Source organism: Acomys minous (assembly GCF_964271855.1).
Source record: "Acomys minous genome assembly, chromosome: 7".
In the NCBI taxonomy this organism is placed as follows: domain Eukaryota; kingdom Metazoa; phylum Chordata; class Mammalia; order Rodentia; family Muridae; genus Acomys; species Acomys minous.
The window spans coordinates 85,564,898-85,585,046 of record NC_140488.1 but is presented as its reverse complement, the minus strand read 5'-3'; the positions used below and the strand labels follow the sequence as shown (position 1 = coordinate 85,585,046).

The following is a 20,149-nucleotide window of genomic DNA, read 5'->3' as shown; positions in this document are numbered from 1 at the left end:
GATATTTTGCTGTACACATAGATTGGTCTCTGGCCCAATCATCTTCAGAGAGGCTTTCTCCAGAAAATGATAGCAGATGTAGAAACCTACAGCCCAACATTAGGTATGTGTGTGTGTGCATGTGTGTGAGTGCGTGTGCGTGTGTGTGTGTGTGTGTGTGTGTGTGTGTGTGTGTGTGTGTGTGTTCACTCACTCATACCTGTGCATGTTGAATCCAGAGATTAAATTCAGGATGTCATTTTCAATAGTTTATCCATTTTACTTTTTAAGAGAAGAGATGTAACTGAAAATGGATCTTACAGATTTGTTTAGACTAGGAATTTGTCTGTCTCTATTTCATTGGCAGTGCAATTACAGGCAGGAATTTATATGGGTTCTAGGACATAATCTCAGGTCCTCTGGCTTATATAACAGGCACTATACTCATCAAACCATCTTGACAGACTCACAATTATTTCTTTTTCAAGTGATTTCCTTTTTGTGAGATTATAATATAATTACATCATTTCTCTCTTCCATTTTATCCCTGGAAACTCTTGCATATACTCTTCCTTCCTCTCTCTTTATTATCATTTACTTAGCAGCTAATATCTTATAAGGGAGTACATATCATATTTATCTTTCTGGACCCAAGTTGTCCCACTCTAGTTCCATCCATTTGCCTGAAATTTTTGTGTTATTTTTTAATAGCTGTGTAATACACCATTGTGTAAATGTACTGCATTTTCTTTATCAATTATTCAGTTTAGGGACATCTGGGTGGGAGGTGGCCATAGATGCTCATCCCTGAGGAAGGAACTGTTGGCAATTGATAACTCCTGGGAGAAGAACAATCAGTTTTCTTTAAGGATGTGGTCCCTGATATGTTGATTTTTCCCCAGTGGGCTGACATCCAGGAGAGTGCAAGAAACAGAAATTGAAATGGAAAGATTTAATTACCAACTACCAAAAAATAGTGGACAAGGAAATAGTGAGTTTGCAGACGTGAAAATGGATCAAAGAAGAGTTAGGAGAGGAATTGAGAATGAATATGATCAAAATACATTGCATAACATTCTAATCTCCTAAAAATAATGATACAAACAAAATAGAATATCTGCTGCAGAAAAAAAAACAGGGTCTCACCTGGAGTCCCAATACCCCACTGAGTGAAGACTCTCAGAGGACATCCTTGTTGGGCTAGTATCCAATTGTAAGTGAGAATATACCATATGTGTCTTTTTGTGTCTGGGTTACCTCACTCAGAAGGATCATCACTTCCCCTTGGTGTGAAGGCCCTGTAGCTCTCAGAGGAAGGGGAAGCAGCTATCTGGATGAGGTCTGATATGCTGTGATCATATGGTGGGGGAGGAGGTCCCTTTCTGCCACAGGCTGGGGAGGGGAATAGGATGAAAGAGGGGCAGAGGGGGAAACAGGAAAATACAAATGAGGGGATAACAATTGGGATGTAATCTGAATAAATTATTTAAATTAAATAAATAAATAAATAAAATCAGGAGCTTATCTTTAGGGTACAAATAAAGAAAAAAACCTTCAGACAACACTGTAGCAATTTGAGTCCTGGAAATATTCTTTTATGTCTTTATAGAAAAGTATTTTTAAAGGAAGCGAAACAGAAAATACAATTAATACTTCTAAGCACCCACATGCCAGGTCACAACCATTTGAAACTTCAGGTTAATTTCTAGCAACAACATGAAGGCTGACAACTGTCAATAACTCCTGATCTAGAGTACATGATCTGTATTCCATGGGCACCAAATATATATGTGGTATACAGATATGCCCATTAAAATATATATAATTAAAATTTTAAATAGTTCCTATATAAAAGTTCTTATATGTCCTCTGATTTAGGCTTGGTGATGTCAAGATTTATCAGTATTTCAGAAGGATATAGCCTTATTTCTCTGCAGTTAAAGGCCCCATGGACCTTTAATTTAATGGCTTGCTGAGCATCCCATAAGTGCTATGAAAAATATTCACCCATATCTCTTGTACTTACTATGTAAAATTATTCTTCGAAGGGAGTTTTCTTAGGATCTGCAATGTAGCTCCAATGTATACTAGAGTACATGTCTCACTTGTATCAGGTTTTGGATCCCACCCACACATCACCACCAATGTGATTCACATAAAACATATTTGACCAAGAAAATGCAAACCAAATAAATGCTTCTTTTCCTTTGTTTTTCTCCTGAGTAATGAGTTGGGCTCCTAGTAATGCCCAATGATGACTAATCAAGTTCCTTTGTGTTGCATGTTTATGAATTTGTGGGATTTTAAAATATTTAATGTGCCCTAATTCATTGTAGTTGTTACTCTTATTAAAATGCAAAATTTCCCAACTTATGCACTGTCCCCATATTTAATTGAAGACTCACACCACTGGATCTAGTGTTCTTTCCCTGCAGGAGATAATGAGATGCTGATGAATCCCAGTGATGCTCTACAAAATACAAAACAAAACATAAAATCCACCTATTAACCAAGGAGTCCCATATTATTCTTATATAGAGTTATAGAATGAAAATATTTATTTTACATCAGTCTTTTCTAATTTATAGAAAGTGGTCATATCAGCAAAAGAAGAGTTTGGGGAGATTAAGATAAAAGGATAGACATTAAAGGATGTCTTTGGTGAGTATGTATAAAATGGGTGATTGTCATGAGCACGTTTTCTTTTTTTTTTTTCTTGATTAAATTATTTAATTTACTCTACATCCCTAACACAGCTTCAGCCCTTTCTTTCCTCCCAGCCTTTCCTTCTCCCTTCCTCTCCCAGCACACACCCCTCCTCCCAAAGATATTAACAGAAAAGAGGAGCACCCACCCCCCATGGACATCAACAAGATAGGCAAACTAGCCAAACTAACTAAAATGCAGAAAGACAGTACCCAAATTAACAAAATCAGAAATGCAAAGGGAAACTTAACAACAGACACTAAGGAAATCAAAAGAATCATTAGCTCTTATTTGAAAAGCCTGTATTCCACAATATTGGAAAAATATAAAGGAAATGAATTATTTTCTTGATAGACATCACTTACCAAAGTTAAATCAAAATCAAGTAAATAGTTTAAACAGTTCTATAACCCTAAAGAAATAGAAGCAGCCATCAAAATACTCCCAACAACAACAACAAAAAAAGCCCAGGGCCAGATGGTTTTAGTAGAGAATTCTACCAGACATTCAAAGAAGTATAAATACCAATACTCCTCAAGCTAATCCACAAAATAGAAACTGAAGGAAACATTACAAATATCATTCTATGAAGCCACAGTCACCTAAACTACATGAAGACTCAACAAAGAAAGAGAATTTCACACAAATTTCCCTTATGAACTTGATGCAAAAATACTCAATAAAATGATTGCAAACTGAATCCAAGACCACATTAAATATATCATGCACCATGATCAAGTGGGCTTCATCTTAGGGATTTAGAGATGGTTCAAGATATAAAAATCCATCAATGTAGTCCATCATGTAAACAAACTGAAAGAAAAAAATCACATGATCATTTCATTAGATGAAGAAAAAGCCTTTGACAAAATCCAACACCATTTCATGATGAATGTCTTGGAGAGATCAATGATACAAGGCCCATACCTAAACATAGTAAATGCAATATACAGCAAGCCAATAGCCAGCATCAAGTTAAATGGAGAGAAACTCTAAGCAAATTCATTAGCATTTTAACATTGTGTTTTATAAAAGCCCAATCACCTCAATCATTATTTCATTTTATGCTAGCTCAGAGTATTAGCTCTTTCAGCTATGATACCTGCAATAGCCTGAATAGTTTCTAGCTCAATTTCTCTATCTCACAATAACAAATAAGGCCCATGAATTATATCATTCTATTTGCAATATGTTAGTCACATGGTAAAGTGTAAAGTGCATGCATTTCATATTTAACAATGATCACTTAGTTCTTCAACAGATTTTCAAGCTTTTCCATGAGCTATATACTTCCCAACTAAAGTGTGTAATTTATTTTTCTATAGCATAAGATGTATACATGGATTTTTGTGCATGAGTGTGAAGAAATAAAACTGAGGTCTTCTTTTAAAATAATTAGAACAAATCCAAGGAAAGCCTCTACAGTCATTCAAATTCTGGTGAGGAAAAAAACTTACTCTAAGTTTCAAACAAAATGTTTTCATATAACAAACAAGAAGAAAGAAAAGACTGGTCAATATTTAAGAATCTAAGGAGAAAGACTAAGACATTGGTTTGGGAATGACAGTTAAGTATGAAGGCTCAGTAAAAGTTGGAGATATTAGGAAAGTTGGGCTGCAGTCAGATATCAGTAATGAGAAATCTGACAAAGTGTGAAGTGAGCTGATGAATAGCCACTATATTTTCATTAAATTACAGATAAATATTATTGCTGCTATATGGAAGACAGCTAAAAGCATGATGTAATGCTTACTCAAACACTTAAGAACAGAGCAGTTGCGGGGCCTAACTTTAATATAAGGGAACATATAGAATGGTGTCTCCTAACAGAAGAACCACTAGCAAAAATAAAAGCTAAATGCTAAAGAGCATGCCACAAGAAAACAAAAGGCAAACTATTTGATCACCCTCAATATCAAGCATGAAAAAGAAAAAAGAAAGGAAACAACAAATATCTCCTGGGAATCGCCAAAGGAAAGAGAGCACACCAAAAAAGCAAATATAGGCATACTCAGGCAGAGTTACAGTAGGTAGGTTTAAAGTTACGAGAGAAATATTTGGTTGAAGTCAACAGAGGAAAAATATAAAAGAATTAAATTATGTTTTGTGTGAGAAAATGTATAGAACAAGAGATTATCATGTTAAATAAAATAAGTCAGACTCAAAACCACAAATATTACATAATTTCTTTCATATGCAGAATACATATTGAAATTTTAAGATATGAAAATATAATGGGAGTGTTTAGAAAGAGAAACGAAGAGAACTAGTTGGAGGGGAATGATATCAAGAAAGGTTAATGTGGGTTAATATGATCAAAGTTCATAATACACATGTATTAATATGGCATATTGGAACTGTTTATTTTGTACAATTAATACATGATATTAAAGAAGAATTCCAGAAAGAGAGTTCAAATGGCAAACATGGGGTTCTCTGTCTTGAGAAGGCCTTCCAATCTTTTCCAGAAAAAATATAAAAAAGCTAGAACTACCTAGAAATTATGGAAATTCATACTTCACCACACTTAGAGTAACTTTGTAATGGTATAGGATTTGGGATCTTATTTTGAGATATTTATGATCACATTAATAACAAAATAAAGATCAATTGTTATCAGATTGTTACATACATGGCTGAGTGAAAATTGACATAGATAAATGCTTATGTCCTTGTAGTATTTAATTTCTCAAAAGTATTATACTTTACGAGCATGAACAAGAGTAGACTCTTACTTAATATTGAAACTTTTTCATCCAAAAGTATATTTACAAGACCAAAAATGAACTGTCCATTTGTAAACAATTCATATCATGAAGGAACAAGGTGAAATGACTGAAGAAATAGCCTCAAGGGAAAGAGAATATTGAAATGCCTAAAAAAACAAACTGCATACTTATATCCAAAGAGGCACTTAAAGAGGAAAAAAGAGAATGTTTTAAAGTAGGATTTAAGATATGGCAGGAACCAAAGAAAAAAGAAGTAGAAATCAAAGAACAAGTGAGAAGAGCATATGAAATAAGTGCCAACATGACAAGCGAAGAAGCAGGTCATATAAGAACAAAGCACTACCCAGAGAAAAGTTACAATGCCAGAGAAAAAAGCAATCCACTTGACAAGATTAAAAAAGACAGCTGAATTTGATGCTGAAGGGGAAATAGCTGAAAATAACTTTAAGAAACTATAATTGATAACAGTTAACATGAAAGGTCTTCAGGTCTCTTTCTTTTTCTTCCTTGCACCCTCTCTCCTTTCCTCTCAAACAATGACTTCAAGGACAGGAAACAATTAGAAAGATAAAGATTCCAATAAGGAGCATCTCAAGATTATTTGACTTTAAAAATGCCTTTAAGGCTTAAGAATTAATGACACAAAAGAATTTGCTAATAAAATGTGTGGACTAATTAAAGAGATGAGAGAGAAAAGCAAACCTAAGTGTATCATAGCTATATGTTTGCTATTATGCAAAAGAATTTTGAATGCAGTGGAAACTGGTACAGTGACTATAATTCAAGAAACACTTTAACTGCCATGTGAACCAACCAAACCAACAAATAAACAAAACCATGTGGAACCAAGATGATGTTTTAAGCTTTATAACACAGAAATTAGAAAATTGCCATAGGTAGATAATTAGAAATATATAACACAAAACTGACATCTGTGAGAATTGATTTTTTCTGCCTATGTAGTATTATACCCTTCTTACTTTTGCTTTAAAAGTTGTCTACATTCTTTTTTCCATTTTTATTATTAAATATTTTTACTTTTACATAAACATTTATATTATTATACATATATACAACAAACTACCTACAGCAAGAAGAACCACAATCACAAATTATATAAATGTTACATTCATAGTGTTTTGGCTATTTGTATTTGGCAGTCTTGAAGAAAACATCTTCCCTATCTTGGTGAGTCTAAAATTCTGAATGTAAAAACCAGTTAGTTTTGTTTTACAATTAAGCTTAGTTGTTTAAGGGTTAAGATGTTCTTAGGTCTAATTTTTCTAAGTTGTCTAAATTCTTAATGTTATTTTTCTCATTTCACTCCATTTATTCTCCCCCTTATAATTTCTCTCCATTTTTCGAATTTGTTCAATTTCATGCATTTCTTTCTGAATTCAAATGATATGAAGACTGGGACCTAAATTGCCTGACAATGTCTATCATGATTGACTATATCAATCATCTGTGATCAGCAGAATAATTGAACTCAAAAGACATTCAATATTTTAATGAATTACTTTAAATTTATAATTTATTCATCTACATTATGAATACTATGCATTTGGTATGCTTGTATAAAACAAAAAAAGCAATATTGAATGACAAATAAATAAAAGGGAGGAGCCATTTTAATGTTTTGTGTGCAACTATTCTATGCAGTTTCAAGGAATAAAACATGTAAATTAACATTGAAAAAGAATCTAGAAGGCAAGCACTCTTTTATGAATGTTATCAATGAGCCATCATTTTAATAAATAGGAATATATGCATTCTAAAAACCCATCATTTGTTTCCAGTTTAAACATTTGGTTTTAACAAACATATAAATGTTGTCTATCTTCTCATAAAACATTATGTTTGCTTAAATTGCTAAATGGTAATGTTTCATTAAACTTAATATATTATTAATTTGTATATAATCATAAGCATAAAGACATTTCTTATGCAAAAGAAATGCATAAATACAAAAAATTAAATGATTAATTTTTAAAAACTTACTTGTTTATGATAATTTGTGATTATATACTTTTATTGGTGTGACTTGTTAGTTTGTAACTTATTGTTTTAAGCTAAATTACCTCAAAGATTCCAAGAAATACTCTTGAAAAAAATCTGTACTAAATACTTTATAAATCCATTGGAGCGTGAATGTTTGTATGAATTTGCTAGAAAATATTCTACATAGCTACTGTATGTCAAGGTTTAGACAGACAGTTGAGAAATACATTCTTATGAAACATTGTGACTCAATGAAAACATGTGATATCTACATTTTATGAGACGGAAATATACAATAACAATTCTGAGATATTGAAAATGACTGTTGTTAGGAATGAAGAGAGATGGAAAACTTTGTGGGTCATATAGAGCTTGCTGTAGAAACAAAATATGCAAAAAAAATTAATGGCATACATTTCAAGTAAGTAATATAGCAATGGAGGTTGTGAACAAAAATGTGAGTGGTATTATTCTAATTTAATTAGTAAATGAAAACAATATATGGTATTAATAGCTTATGTCAGTGCATACATTTAATGCAACACTTGTATCAATAGATAACCTTCTTCACTATAACGTTTGTAGGTCAAAGTAAAATCCAACAGCAGCCCCTTTATTCACTTGTTCATACTTTTTAATTACCAACTAAGTGGAAACTACTGATCAAACCAGAAAAAGAAGTGTTCCTACAGAAAGTAGAAATTACATTTACTAGGAGAAGGCAGAGCTAAAGTAAAATATGTGTACCTGTCCTGATTTTGTCTGAAAATGTTATTTCCTTAAACGTGTCCACCACCTGCTGTTCTGTGGATATAACAATGTGTCATCAAGCATTGTTTCATTGCTATTTTCACTTAGCAGAATAATAGAAGCAGGTTTTTCTCTAAGGTCCATGATCTGTCAAGTCTCCAATTCTTGGCCCCATTAACAACAACAGGTATGGGCATTAAGGCCAAACGAAAAAGTTGGTTGGTACTTCTGTAACATTTGTGCCGTTATTTTACCAGAGGGAATCTCTTTAGGACTACCACTGTTATAGCTCTTAGGGTTCTTAACTGGGTGAGACTGAATTACTTTTCTCTTCTAGGAAATGTGTATTGCCTTCCAGTGTTAAAATGCTGGAGGTGAAAATTCCACTTGAGCACCAACTTGATTTCCCCATGTTATGCGAAATAAGCATCTGGTGTCTTCAGCAATGGGGGCTTACTATCAGATTATGAAGAGTAAAGAAGAGCATTGGCCACATAAAAACTCACAGAAACTTTGATAGCAGCACAAAACCTGCATTGGTTGAAGCCAAACTACTGTAGCAGAGAGGAGGGTAAATTGCTACAGAATCCCACCATTCACTAAGAAAGCTATTCACAAGTAAACAAATGATATATGCTGAGAGAGAAAAAACTCAAGTTTCTTGAATTAGTAACATTGGGTGTATCAAACATACTCTATGTTCAGGAGCAGTCGGCCAACACTAGCAGTTCTGTCTATTTCAGTGGTTTTTCTTTTATTAAGAGGAGGATGAGAGAAGCATGGGGGAATGGCAAAGTTGAAGGATACAGAGGGTCCTAGAAACCTACAAGAAGAACATTATGATAGGCAAATTTGGGCCCAGGGGTCCTGCTCAAACTATGGCACCAGCCAAGGACAATACAGGCCATAAACTTCAAACCCCTACCCAGATCTAGCCAATGGACAGGATATTCTCCACAGTTGAGTGGAGAGTAAGGTCTGCCTTTCACACATACTCTGGTGTCCCATATTTGACCACGTCCCCTGTATGAGGAGGCCTGGTGGCACTCAGAGGAAGGATAGCAGGCTACTAAGAAGAGACTTGACACCCTATGAGCATATAAAGGAGGAGGAGGTCCCCCTCAGGAACAGTCATAGGGGAGGGGAGTAAGGGGAAAGTGGGAGGGAGGGAGTAATGGGAGGATACAAGGGATGAGATAACAATTGAGATGTAATATGAATAAATTAATAAAATTAAAAAAGAAAAAAGATAAAAAGAGGGGGAGAAGAAAACAGACATATAAATTGATAGGAAGAGAGAAGGATCTGGGAGAATTGGAAGAGCAAGAAATAATTTGTTAAAAATATATGAAATTCTCAAATAATAAATTAAAATCAATATAAAATTCAATACTTCAAAGGTTTCATGTGCGTGTGTGTGTGTGTGTGTGTGTGTGTGTGTGTGTATGAACTTAATATATAAGAAAAATTAGTTGCAATGGAGTAAGGGAAGAGGAAGGAGTAATGAGGAGATATGAATATGAATAGTTTGAGGACTTAACTAAATTCTTTATCTTGACTGAAAAGATAGATAAATATCAGAATCTATCTGTGCAATTCTTAATGTGTAAAATTTACTGTGTGTCAATTATACCTCAAAACTATTAAGAATAAATGAAATGTAATCATAAAGAATAAAAGACACATTAAATGAGCAAATCACATATTGTTTTGGAAAAAATCTGAGCAATATAAAGAAGATGGAAAGTCACAGGAGTGTCAGTGGACGGCTGGAAAGGGAAAGGTTTAAAACCATAGGGAAAACTTTATTCAAAGCATAACATCTGGGCATAGGCCTGAAAAAGAAAAGAGAATATTGGAAATATGTAAGATAAAATTGTTTTATACATAGGAACACCATGCTTTCTGGTGAATGAATGTCTAGAAAATATCAAGAACAGTGATGGACTGCTCTGGCTAGAGGTATATGAATTTGAAGAAAGTGGTAGGAAATGACACAAGAAAAATAATGAAAGCCAGATCCTACACTTCATATAAGACTCTATAAAGACTTTGGGTTTTACTCTTTGTGCAGTTCAGACCAGCTGCAGGGTTTTGTGGAGAGATGATAGGATTTTATGGAAATTCGGCTTCTGTATTTATTGTATGTCAGAAAGGGAGAAACACAGAACAAGGCAGAACAGTGGCTACTGCCAATTCCAGAAAGAAACAGTAGTGATCTAGTGCAGGGTGATATCAACGTAGATAGTAGGAAGCACTCATCATCTGAGTTTACTGTGAAGCTCAAAGAAAGAAAGAATCTAAAAAAAAATCCAAAAAAACCAGAAAATCAGAGTATGACAGAACAAAAGAAGTGAAGGATGAATATGGAGTATTTTTGCCAAGAGCTGTAAGTGTGGTATCATAGCAACTGATAGAAGTAAGGAGGTGAGTGCAACCACTTCTGAGTGGAATATTAGACCTACAGTTGTGGGTGCTCTTCACCTAATGTGTGTATCTGTGGGTTACACATGAATATGTTAAATAAGTATTTAGTGATACAAGTTAGAAAACTAGGAAAAGAGTTGGAAAAATTATTAACTATCCAATTTTCAGCAAACAATCTTTAATACTACAGTAGTTGGTGAAATTACCAAGGGCACAAGGAGAGGAGACTATGGAATAAGTTTGTCTTCTTCAACTACTCATATAGAGGTCTCTTAGAAGACAGATAACTATGAAAGATGACTGAGAAGGAACAGTTGAATATTAGGAAAACCTAAGCCATGCAAGGAGTTGATCAAGTAAGTGTGTGGTAAGAGGTAGCCCATAGGTCAAATTATACCAAAGTAAACAACAACTAAAAACATTTTTCCTAACTGTTCTTAGTAATGTGGAAGCCAGTGGGGCTCTTTTCTAGAAGTTCGTTGGAACAGTGGCTATAAAATCCAGATTAGGTTATATTTAAGATAAACAATGAGAAACTGGCCTTCGTGGCACACATGTTTGATCTCGGAGGCAGAGCTTGTGGATCCTTGTGAATTCAAGTACAGCCTGGTCTACACGGAGAGTTCCAGGACAACGTTGTCTCAGGAAGAAGAGGAGTAGGAGGAGGAAGACTAGAGAGAATGAATGCTAGCAGCTGTTTAGTATTATTTTTAAAAGGAGTTAGAATAAATGGGGAAAAATGCTGAAGGACGATGTGAAAAAATATTTTTAAGTTCCAGAGACATAGTTCAGTGGGTAAAATGCTGTGGTTCTATTACCATCAATCATTGCACGTGAAAAAAAGCCAGTCATGGCAGCATGCATTTGAAATCACAGCAGTGTGGCTGTACAGATAGACAAATACCCAGAATTTGCTAGAGGAGTTAACTCACACAACCCATAAAGCCCTACATTCTCAGTGAGACATTTTACCTCAAAAGTATTATTTCATAGCATTAAAATAATTTCAATCCATTAAAAAATGTACTCAATGTTCAACTATGCCTTCTACATGTGTATCCATTTTCTTTCATAGACACCTGTACTTTCACATACACAACTTCTATACAGATGCATTCAATTAGTAAAGTGAAAATATTTTATGATTTTAAGGATGAGAATTTCATTGTTATATTTGTTTGTAGGATTACAGCTAAGAAATACAGTTAGGAGTCCAATAATGCTAATAAACTGTCTCTTGCTGTTATTCTAAGCATATATGTGGTTATACTTATACAAATGTACTAAACAAAATACATACAATAAATTGTTTCAAGGCTTATATAAAATATAAATTATTCCTAATAATACTGTGTTATACTCGCAGACCAGACCCTAGCATAATCATCACCAGAGAGGCTTCATCTTCCAGCAACTCATGAAAACAGATGCAGAGACCCACAGTCAAACAGTAGGCAGAGCTCTGGACATCCTGCAGAAGGGGAGGAGGAAGAACTATAGGAGCTGTAGATATCAAAGATACCAGGAGATCATAACCCACAGCATCATTTATGCTAGTTTCACAGGGGCTCACAGAGACTGAACCAAGAATCAGGGAGTCTGCATGGGTCATCTCCATATTCTCTGCAATATATTTTACAGTTATGTAGATTGGTGTTTTGTGGGATAGCTAACAATGGGGCGGGGCCTGTCACTGACTCTTTTGCCTAATTTGTCACCTTTTTCCTCCTACTGGGTTGCCTCATGCAGCCTTAATATGCGGGTTTGCACCTAGAAACATTGCAACATGACATGCTGTGTTTGGCTGATATCCCTGAGAGACCTGGATTTTTCTGAAGGGAAATGGAGAAGCAGTGGATCTGCAGGAGAGGGCAGGTTGGGAAGGGAAACTTCAGTTAAGATGTAATATATGAGAGAAGAATAAAAGGAAATTTAAATGGCTATATATTAGGAAGGCTGAGAACCAGAGTCTCTTAGATGACTGTAGATTGTGTCAAATTGGAAATGAACAAACAGTCTGTTCACTTCACCCTCAGTAGAATGTTGCATGTGCTGTTCTGGGAATGTGAAGGAAAGATATATTGCAAGCAAAAGGGTCTGGGAGGGGCTTTTCCTTCTTGAAGATGTTGAATACACCTTGTTTTCAGGTATATAAAATATGAATATGAATTATTAGTGACTTATTTTGTAGGTAATATAAGTGGGAAATAGACATAGATAGTTTATATACTTACAGAGATATAAAAGAACACAGCTAGGATTTATTCTAACATAATTTATCTCCAGAATATATACGTTTAATAATCTACTGTCCATATTAATTCACAGTAGCCTCAAAGAAAATAAAATGTCTAGTTATAAGCCTAACCAAGGAAATGGAGGATCACTACAGTGAAATATTTAAACCCCTGAATTAAAAGATAGATAAGGACAGCAGAAAATCAAAAGTCATCCAATGATCATGAATTGGTAGAATTAACAATGTTGAACTGGTCATTTTACCAAAAGCTATTTACAGATTCCATGCAATTCCTATTAAAAACCCCTCTATTTCTTCACATAAATATGGGGGAAACATTCCTAAAATGCATATGTAAACACAAAATACATTACAGACAAAACCATTCTGAACAAGAGTTATAATGCCAGAGTGATTACTGTTCCATATCTTAAGATATATTATAGTCTTAGTAACAAAAAAATATGGTACTGGCACAAAACCAGACATGTGTACCAATGTAACAAAATCCAAGTCTCAAACATAAGGACATGTAACTTTTTCCATTTAGTATTTGACAAAGAAGAAAAGAAAGTATTGTCAACAAACAGAACTGTGAAAACTGGATGTCCTCAAGCAGAAGAATGAAATTAGACCAATATCTACTATCTTACAAGAAAGGAATATTAAATTAATCAAAGACATAAATTTGAAACCGTAAAAATGGAAACATCCACAAGTAATCATAGGCAGTTCCCTATAGGATGTAGGTGTGGGAAAAGGCTTTTTGAAGAATACTTTAATTTGACTACCAGCTGGCAAGTGGGAATTCACGCAACTAAAGAGCTTTTACACAGATGAACAAATTGGATAAAGAGAAAAGCAACAGAATGGCAGAAAATCTTTGCCAGCTATACTTCTGACAGAGGATTAATATCCAGAATCTATAAAGAATTCTAAAAGTGAAATGTCAAAAGATCAAATGATCCATTCAATAAATGAGCTTGAACAAATCATTCTTTAAAAAACAGAATGGCTAAGAAAGGTTGCAATTTTTGATCACTCCTAGTAGTTAAGGAAATACAAATGAAGAAACCTTTCATTTTTTATAACTAACATTATTTTTTTTAATTTTAACAAATACATTTATATTATTACATGTATACCTAATAAACTACCTACAGCAAGAAGAACCATGAAACAATCAGGAATTATATAAATGCAACTTCTTAGTGTTTTGGTTATTTGTATTTGGCAGCCTTGAAGAAATCATATTTCCTATCTTGGTGTATCTAAAATTCTGAATGTAAATCAATAGCTATCATATCTCATCATTATCAACTTAAAGCATCAGGCAGCGAACTGTCTCTGTCATCTTATCATTTGGGAAGCTACTAACCTGCACTCCCTGTATACTCAGGTAATCAATTTTACTCCTTCTCAAGTTTCTGATGGGGTTGAATACCAGATAGCTTTGTTTTACAATTAAGCTTAGTTGTTTAAAAAACTTTTCAATTTCATCTTATACCAGTCAATATGACAGAGATCAACAAAAGATTCTATAACAAATGCAGAAGAAGGTTCAGGGCAAGAGGAGCTTTCATTCACTGTTGTTGAGACTGGAGATTGGTGCTGAAAATCCCTGATACTAGAAACCTAGCCAACTACCCAAGCATAGTGAAGTCATGGACCTTGGAAGGGAACTTGCAACCTCCACTTTACTAAATCAACATATTCCTTAACTGTATCCCAAGTATTTGTCCTTATAGCCACAGATTAAGTGTAGTACTCACACCTCATCACATAAATTTTCCTTTGCAACAGACAGAGATTATTATAAAAAATTACTCAAAATACAGGTTTGTAGAGTCTAGTTACAATAAGTCCATCTACAAAACAACTTGTACACATATGGCACAGGGAATATTGTAGAAGGAGGGCAGAAATATTATAAAAGCAACAGTATTGCAGAGTTTTCAGTGTGTCTCCTAGTAGTGTCATAAACTAAACCCATAAAATTTCATCAGTATGAGAAAGGCCCACAGGCGTAAACCCTACACAATGAACTACAGGCAGATAAGGAGTACTGAAAGCCAGAGAAATATTTTTTCCCAGGCAAGAGCACACAAATTATTTCTCGAGTACCAAGTATTCAGCTCTGAGAACATGCACACAATTTACATTATACAGACTGAGCAGGTCCTACTTAGAAATAGTTAAGTATATAAGTATACATATATGCATGTAGAAGATACTAATGAAAATAAGCCATGGATTTGAGTGAGGGCAAAACAAAAGAGTATAGAGAGAGGACAGAGAAGGGAGAAATTATATAATTATATTACTACATTATAATCTCAAAAGTTAAAAAGAGGAAACCACTCTCCAGGTGAATTATGAAGCAAATTAGGAATACAAATGAGGTACCACTAATGATGCTTAAAGTATTTAGAGCATCAGACTATTTCAGTTAGCTGAATTAATAAACCAGTCTAAAAACTCTCTTTCACACACAGTATTCTGTAATTTGAAGGCTTTGTTTTTGTTTTGTTTTGTTTTTTTAGATGTAGGCTAAAGGAGTTGACAGAGTATAAAAAGTGACCTTGGACACCTTTATATATTGAAAAGCAATAAAATTCCACCTTGTTTAGATAATTCATGAATTTAGGATATTCTTCCAATAGTCCACATGAGGCTGCTAAATGACAAAAAAAATGCAAATTAAAGTTTTATATATGATTTTTTCAAGTAATGTTTTAAAAAATATTTAGGTTATAAATACTCTTTTTCTCACTATTTAATTTGTTAATACCTTCATAATGAAGTTAAAATGTTTTGTTTTCTGAGAAGAACTCGGGCTCAGACAGAGTAACATAGTCCTAGGCCTCTTGAGCTATTTTCCCTCCAGTCAGAAGTCTGGTTGTTGACAAAGAGCTTTTTCTAAGTAGGTCAACTTCTGCCTTAAACCTCTTAACTGGTCTTGCCTTTTTTCCCCCTGCTTCAGACTCCAGCTCCTTATGATTATCTTCAGGGCTCTGGTTACCTCATCCCTGCCTGTAGTGTTGCTTTGATTCTTGCCCCACTTTTTGGGCTTAACTTCTGAATAGTACCTTTATCTTTTTCCTCCACTGTGTTCTCACGATGCCCCTGTGCCTCATTCAAAAATTTCCTTTGACATCTTTTCTTGAGAAATTCTATTATCCTTGACATCTTTCTCAAAAAATCTTTTTAGTAAGAGAGTTGTCTGGGGTTAGGCAGTGGGTGCATAGAAGAAGGGAGAAAAGAACATAACATGGACATGAAATATTCATGTTAGAAAAGCAAACAAAACTCTATAGTACTTTCATTACTTCAACTTCCTACTTAACAACCACTACTCATAGCAGATCTCTCTCTCTCTCTCTCTCTCTCTCTCTCTCTCTCTCTCTCTCTCTCTCTCTCTCTCTCTCTCTCTCTCTCTCTCCCAGTGTCCCAGTGTCCCTTCACATCCTGGACTGAAATGAATGTGTCTTCAATACTGCCTTTTTCACACCATTCAGTCTCATTGTATCATCTCTACCTTTAACTTACCACTCAGGTTAGATGCTCTTCAAAGAAGAAAGAATGTTTTTTTTTTCTTTAATACTTTCTTTTTTTTTTCCTCCTTTATTAATTTATTCTTGTTACATCTCAATGGTTATCCTATCCCTTGTATCCTCCCATTCTTCCCTCCCTCCCAATTTCCCCTTATTCCCCTCCCCTATGACTGTTCCTGAGGGGGATTACCTCCCCCTCTATATGATCATAGGGTATCAAGTCTCTTCTTGGTAACCTGCTGTCCTTCCTCTGATTGCCACCAGGTCTCCCCGTCCAGGGGACATGGTCAAAGGTGAGGCACCAGAGTATGTGAAATCCTAGCATGTACATGGTGGCTTATAACATTCTGTAACTCCAGGGGATCCAACACCCTCTTTTTGACCTATGTGGATACCAGGTAGCACATACATGGTACACAGACATACTTGTAGGCAAAGTACTCATATACATAAAATAAATAAAGAAAAATTATATATACAAAAAAAACAAAGAAGAAAGAATGTAATCTCATAATAAAAATGCCCTTATTCATTGTTATTCTTCCCTTCTAGATTTCACCTTCAAAGTGAGGAAGAACTTAAGAAGGCATGGAAAACAGATTTGCTAGCATTGAAGGAAATGAGAAAATACTAGCCAGCAATAAGTCATTGTTTTTTTAAGACAAATCTTTTGATTTTCAACATCCAGGCGAACTAAGTTTGTAAGACCATTTCAGAATATTTCAGAATATAATGTAAAACAATTCTATGCTTCAATTAGATTGTTTTCTTTTTAACTGAGAAGAAACTAAAAGGAAAGAGGGCACAAATGAATGTGATATTCTTTTAAAAGAGTATATCTGACATAGTAATTATATACAATTAAAACCTTTAGAGTTGCTGATCCTATTTTGAGACCTCTTAATATGAGGATATCATTATTGCTTCACCCATCTAGTACTTTATCACTAATATACCAATTAATCTTTCTAGTAGTGAGCATTCTTGCACCTTAGTCATTTCCTACTTGTTGTCATTTTGCCAGCCCTTAAATTGATCTCAGTGGCCCTAAGATCAATTCCATTTAAACCAATGTGTAAAACCTGGCACATTCATTAATTAGTGTCAAATTTACACTTCTGTAATTGAGCCTAATTATTTGTTTAGTTTAAGGAAGTTATTAAGTATCCATTAAAGTCATCTATCACATGACCACGGTTTCAAAGTTCACATGTACATTTAAGTATCAGGCTTAGAACTATACAGCAAGAAAAATCTCAGAGACAATTACCACATGTTCTCTTTCACATGTGGTGTAAACAGTACTTAAACTAAAAAAAAAGAGCAGTGGCTAATAAGCTTAGGAAGGGAGTTAAAATCCAAGGTAGGTTGGATTGTACCAGTACAAAGAACATACATGAATAGAAGTGTGTATGCTAGTAATATGTGTTGATGAAATAAAAATATTATGGAATTACTTAGCATAACTTTAACATAAACATCACATATTCCAGTTTAAGAAGTATAATTCATTATATAAGAAATGGAAAATCATGTTTGTTGATCATTTTACTCAAATGGTATTTGGATAAAGACATGGAAGTTATCGAGGAAACATCTTTATTTTTATCAATGATTCAGCAGAAAATGTGGCCAAAACTTTTGATTACCATTATTCTGAAATTTTTCTCTGAATATATAACAGTTAAAATCTAAGTAAAAAAGAAAATAAAATGTTTCATTATTAAAATATGAAGGTTTCTATGTTCATTATAACTACATGTAATATGGAAAAAGCACAAGAAAACAAGTACATTCAAGGACTAATAATTTAAGTCAAATAAATTTTCTAGGTCTATATGTGCTGGTTAAGTTAAGAAGGAAAATGTCTAATTACAAAAGTCATCATTGTTTTTCCTTAGCCATAGAGTTCTCAAAGTAAAATCTGAGACAGCAATATAAGGGATAACCATTGAGATGTAACAAGAATAAATTAATAAAGGAGAAAAATAAAATAAAATAAAATATAAAAAAGAAATAATTTTTAAAAAGTTCAGTAAATGGATTCACTTTTTGAAGTACCAGGATTTTACTAGTTTTAGAAATGCCACCATCATTACAAAAATAATCTTTAACACTTATAATTGAAACAAATGAGAAAAACATTTATGATGAGCTACTACCAGACAATTTGAAGTAATGACTGTGTAGGATCTCTTAGAGAAACAATTATTTAATGGAACAGAATGATGCTGAAAAATCAGAGTGTGCCATTGGATGTCAACCATATTAAAACAGCATGCTGTGTCTTATATATTTAAAATTCATATATCTTGCATGAGTTATAGTATATTCTCCTAAGGAAAAAAGTCCCGATACTATTTTCTTGAGGTGCATTCAAGCATTTTATTGTGCCATATGTCACATCAGAAAAATTGGTCAAAATAAAACATTAAGTTTTAAGGAAAGTTTACCATGTAGCGACATTGGTTTCATTAAGTTACAAAAGAATGACTTATCAATTTCTTGTAATGGAAATTTAATAAAAGCACACCTCAAAGTTTCTTTCCTTCCTTCTTTCCTTCCTTCCTTCCTTCTTTGCTTGCTTCATTCCTTTCTTGCTTGAGAGACACACCCATACATATCATACGTACATCAGATTAACTCTGTAGGCAAGAGTTACCATGAACTTCTGATTCTCTTGACTCCAACCCCAGAGTGCTAACATTAAAGCCATGCTCTACCAGGTATGGTTTTTAATTTTTAATCCAGCATTCCAATAATCATACTGAATGTTATATTAAAGATTTTGATTAACAATTATTTAAGATTTATTGTTTTATTTTATGTATATGAATGTTTGCCTGCATATATATACATATACACGTGTGTGTGTGTGTGTGTGTGTGTGTGTGTGTGTATGTGTGTGTGTGTGTATCATACATTGATATGTCTGGAGCCCTTGAGTATCAGAAGAGGATACCCCTGGAACTGGAGTTATGCATAATTATGAGCAGCTCTATGGGAGCTTCAAATTAAATCTGGGTCCTCTGCAAGAGCATTTCTGAGCCATCTCTCTAGCATGAATGTTTTGTAAAATTCTAATGCTTATGAATCAATAAACATACAAAGCTTCATGACTTAAGGAAAATATTAAGGGGCCAGAAAGATGGTTCACCAGGTACAAAGACCATGTACTCAAAGTTGAATCACTTGAGTTCAACTCCTGGAACATACATGGTAGAAGAAAAGAAGTGATTTCCATAAGCTAGCTACACACACACACACACACACACACACACACACACACACACACACCAAATAAAGGAATTAATAAGTTTCTATAAGAATAAATTTTATAGAATAAATAAGTAGTTCACACTAACTAGAGAGATTAAAGACTATATGAATGAAGTTCTCCCCCCAGAGTAGTGTTATTGGAAAAAATCTAGGCATTTAAAAGAACCTGAGGTTTCCAGGAAGTTTCCAACCTTTAAATTCATCATATAAAACTAACTCTAGTGAAAAGATAAAACAATTACAAATTAAATTCTCTATAAAATCCAAGCTTCTTATTTTAAGAGCAAAAACAACAGTTTAGTGTCATTTATCAAACAAAGGGTTCTCACTCACACAAAAAAATGTAACCCTGAAAAAACATGCACGCTTCAATAGTTGCAAGGTGCAGTCATACCATATTATATGAACAGTTCCTTACAATAAAAAATTAACAAAACTATGAGGAACCTTGTACAAAAGGCTATTTAACTCTGATAAATATATTA

General features: G+C 33.9%; 1 protein-coding gene across 4 annotated transcripts in view; it reads right to left on the bottom strand.

The window, feature by feature from the left end:
* IL1RAPL1 (interleukin 1 receptor accessory protein like 1) overlaps positions 1–20,149 on the bottom strand; it is a 1,340,631-nt gene that overhangs the window by 1,182,445 nt on the left and 138,037 nt on the right. The window contains exon 1 of one of the 4 annotated variants that reach the window (XM_084788846.1): positions 15,921–16,093. The exons of 2 other annotated variants lie outside the window; for them this stretch is intronic. In XM_084788846.1, coding sequence (XP_084644972.1) covers positions 15,921–16,020 — 100 coding nt within the window. In that variant the 5' untranslated portion in view covers positions 16,021–16,093. Of the gene's footprint in view, positions 1–2,384; positions 2,404–15,920; positions 16,094–20,149 lie in introns of those variants that run through there. One more of the 4 variants, XM_084788849.1, reaches the window with a different exon arrangement.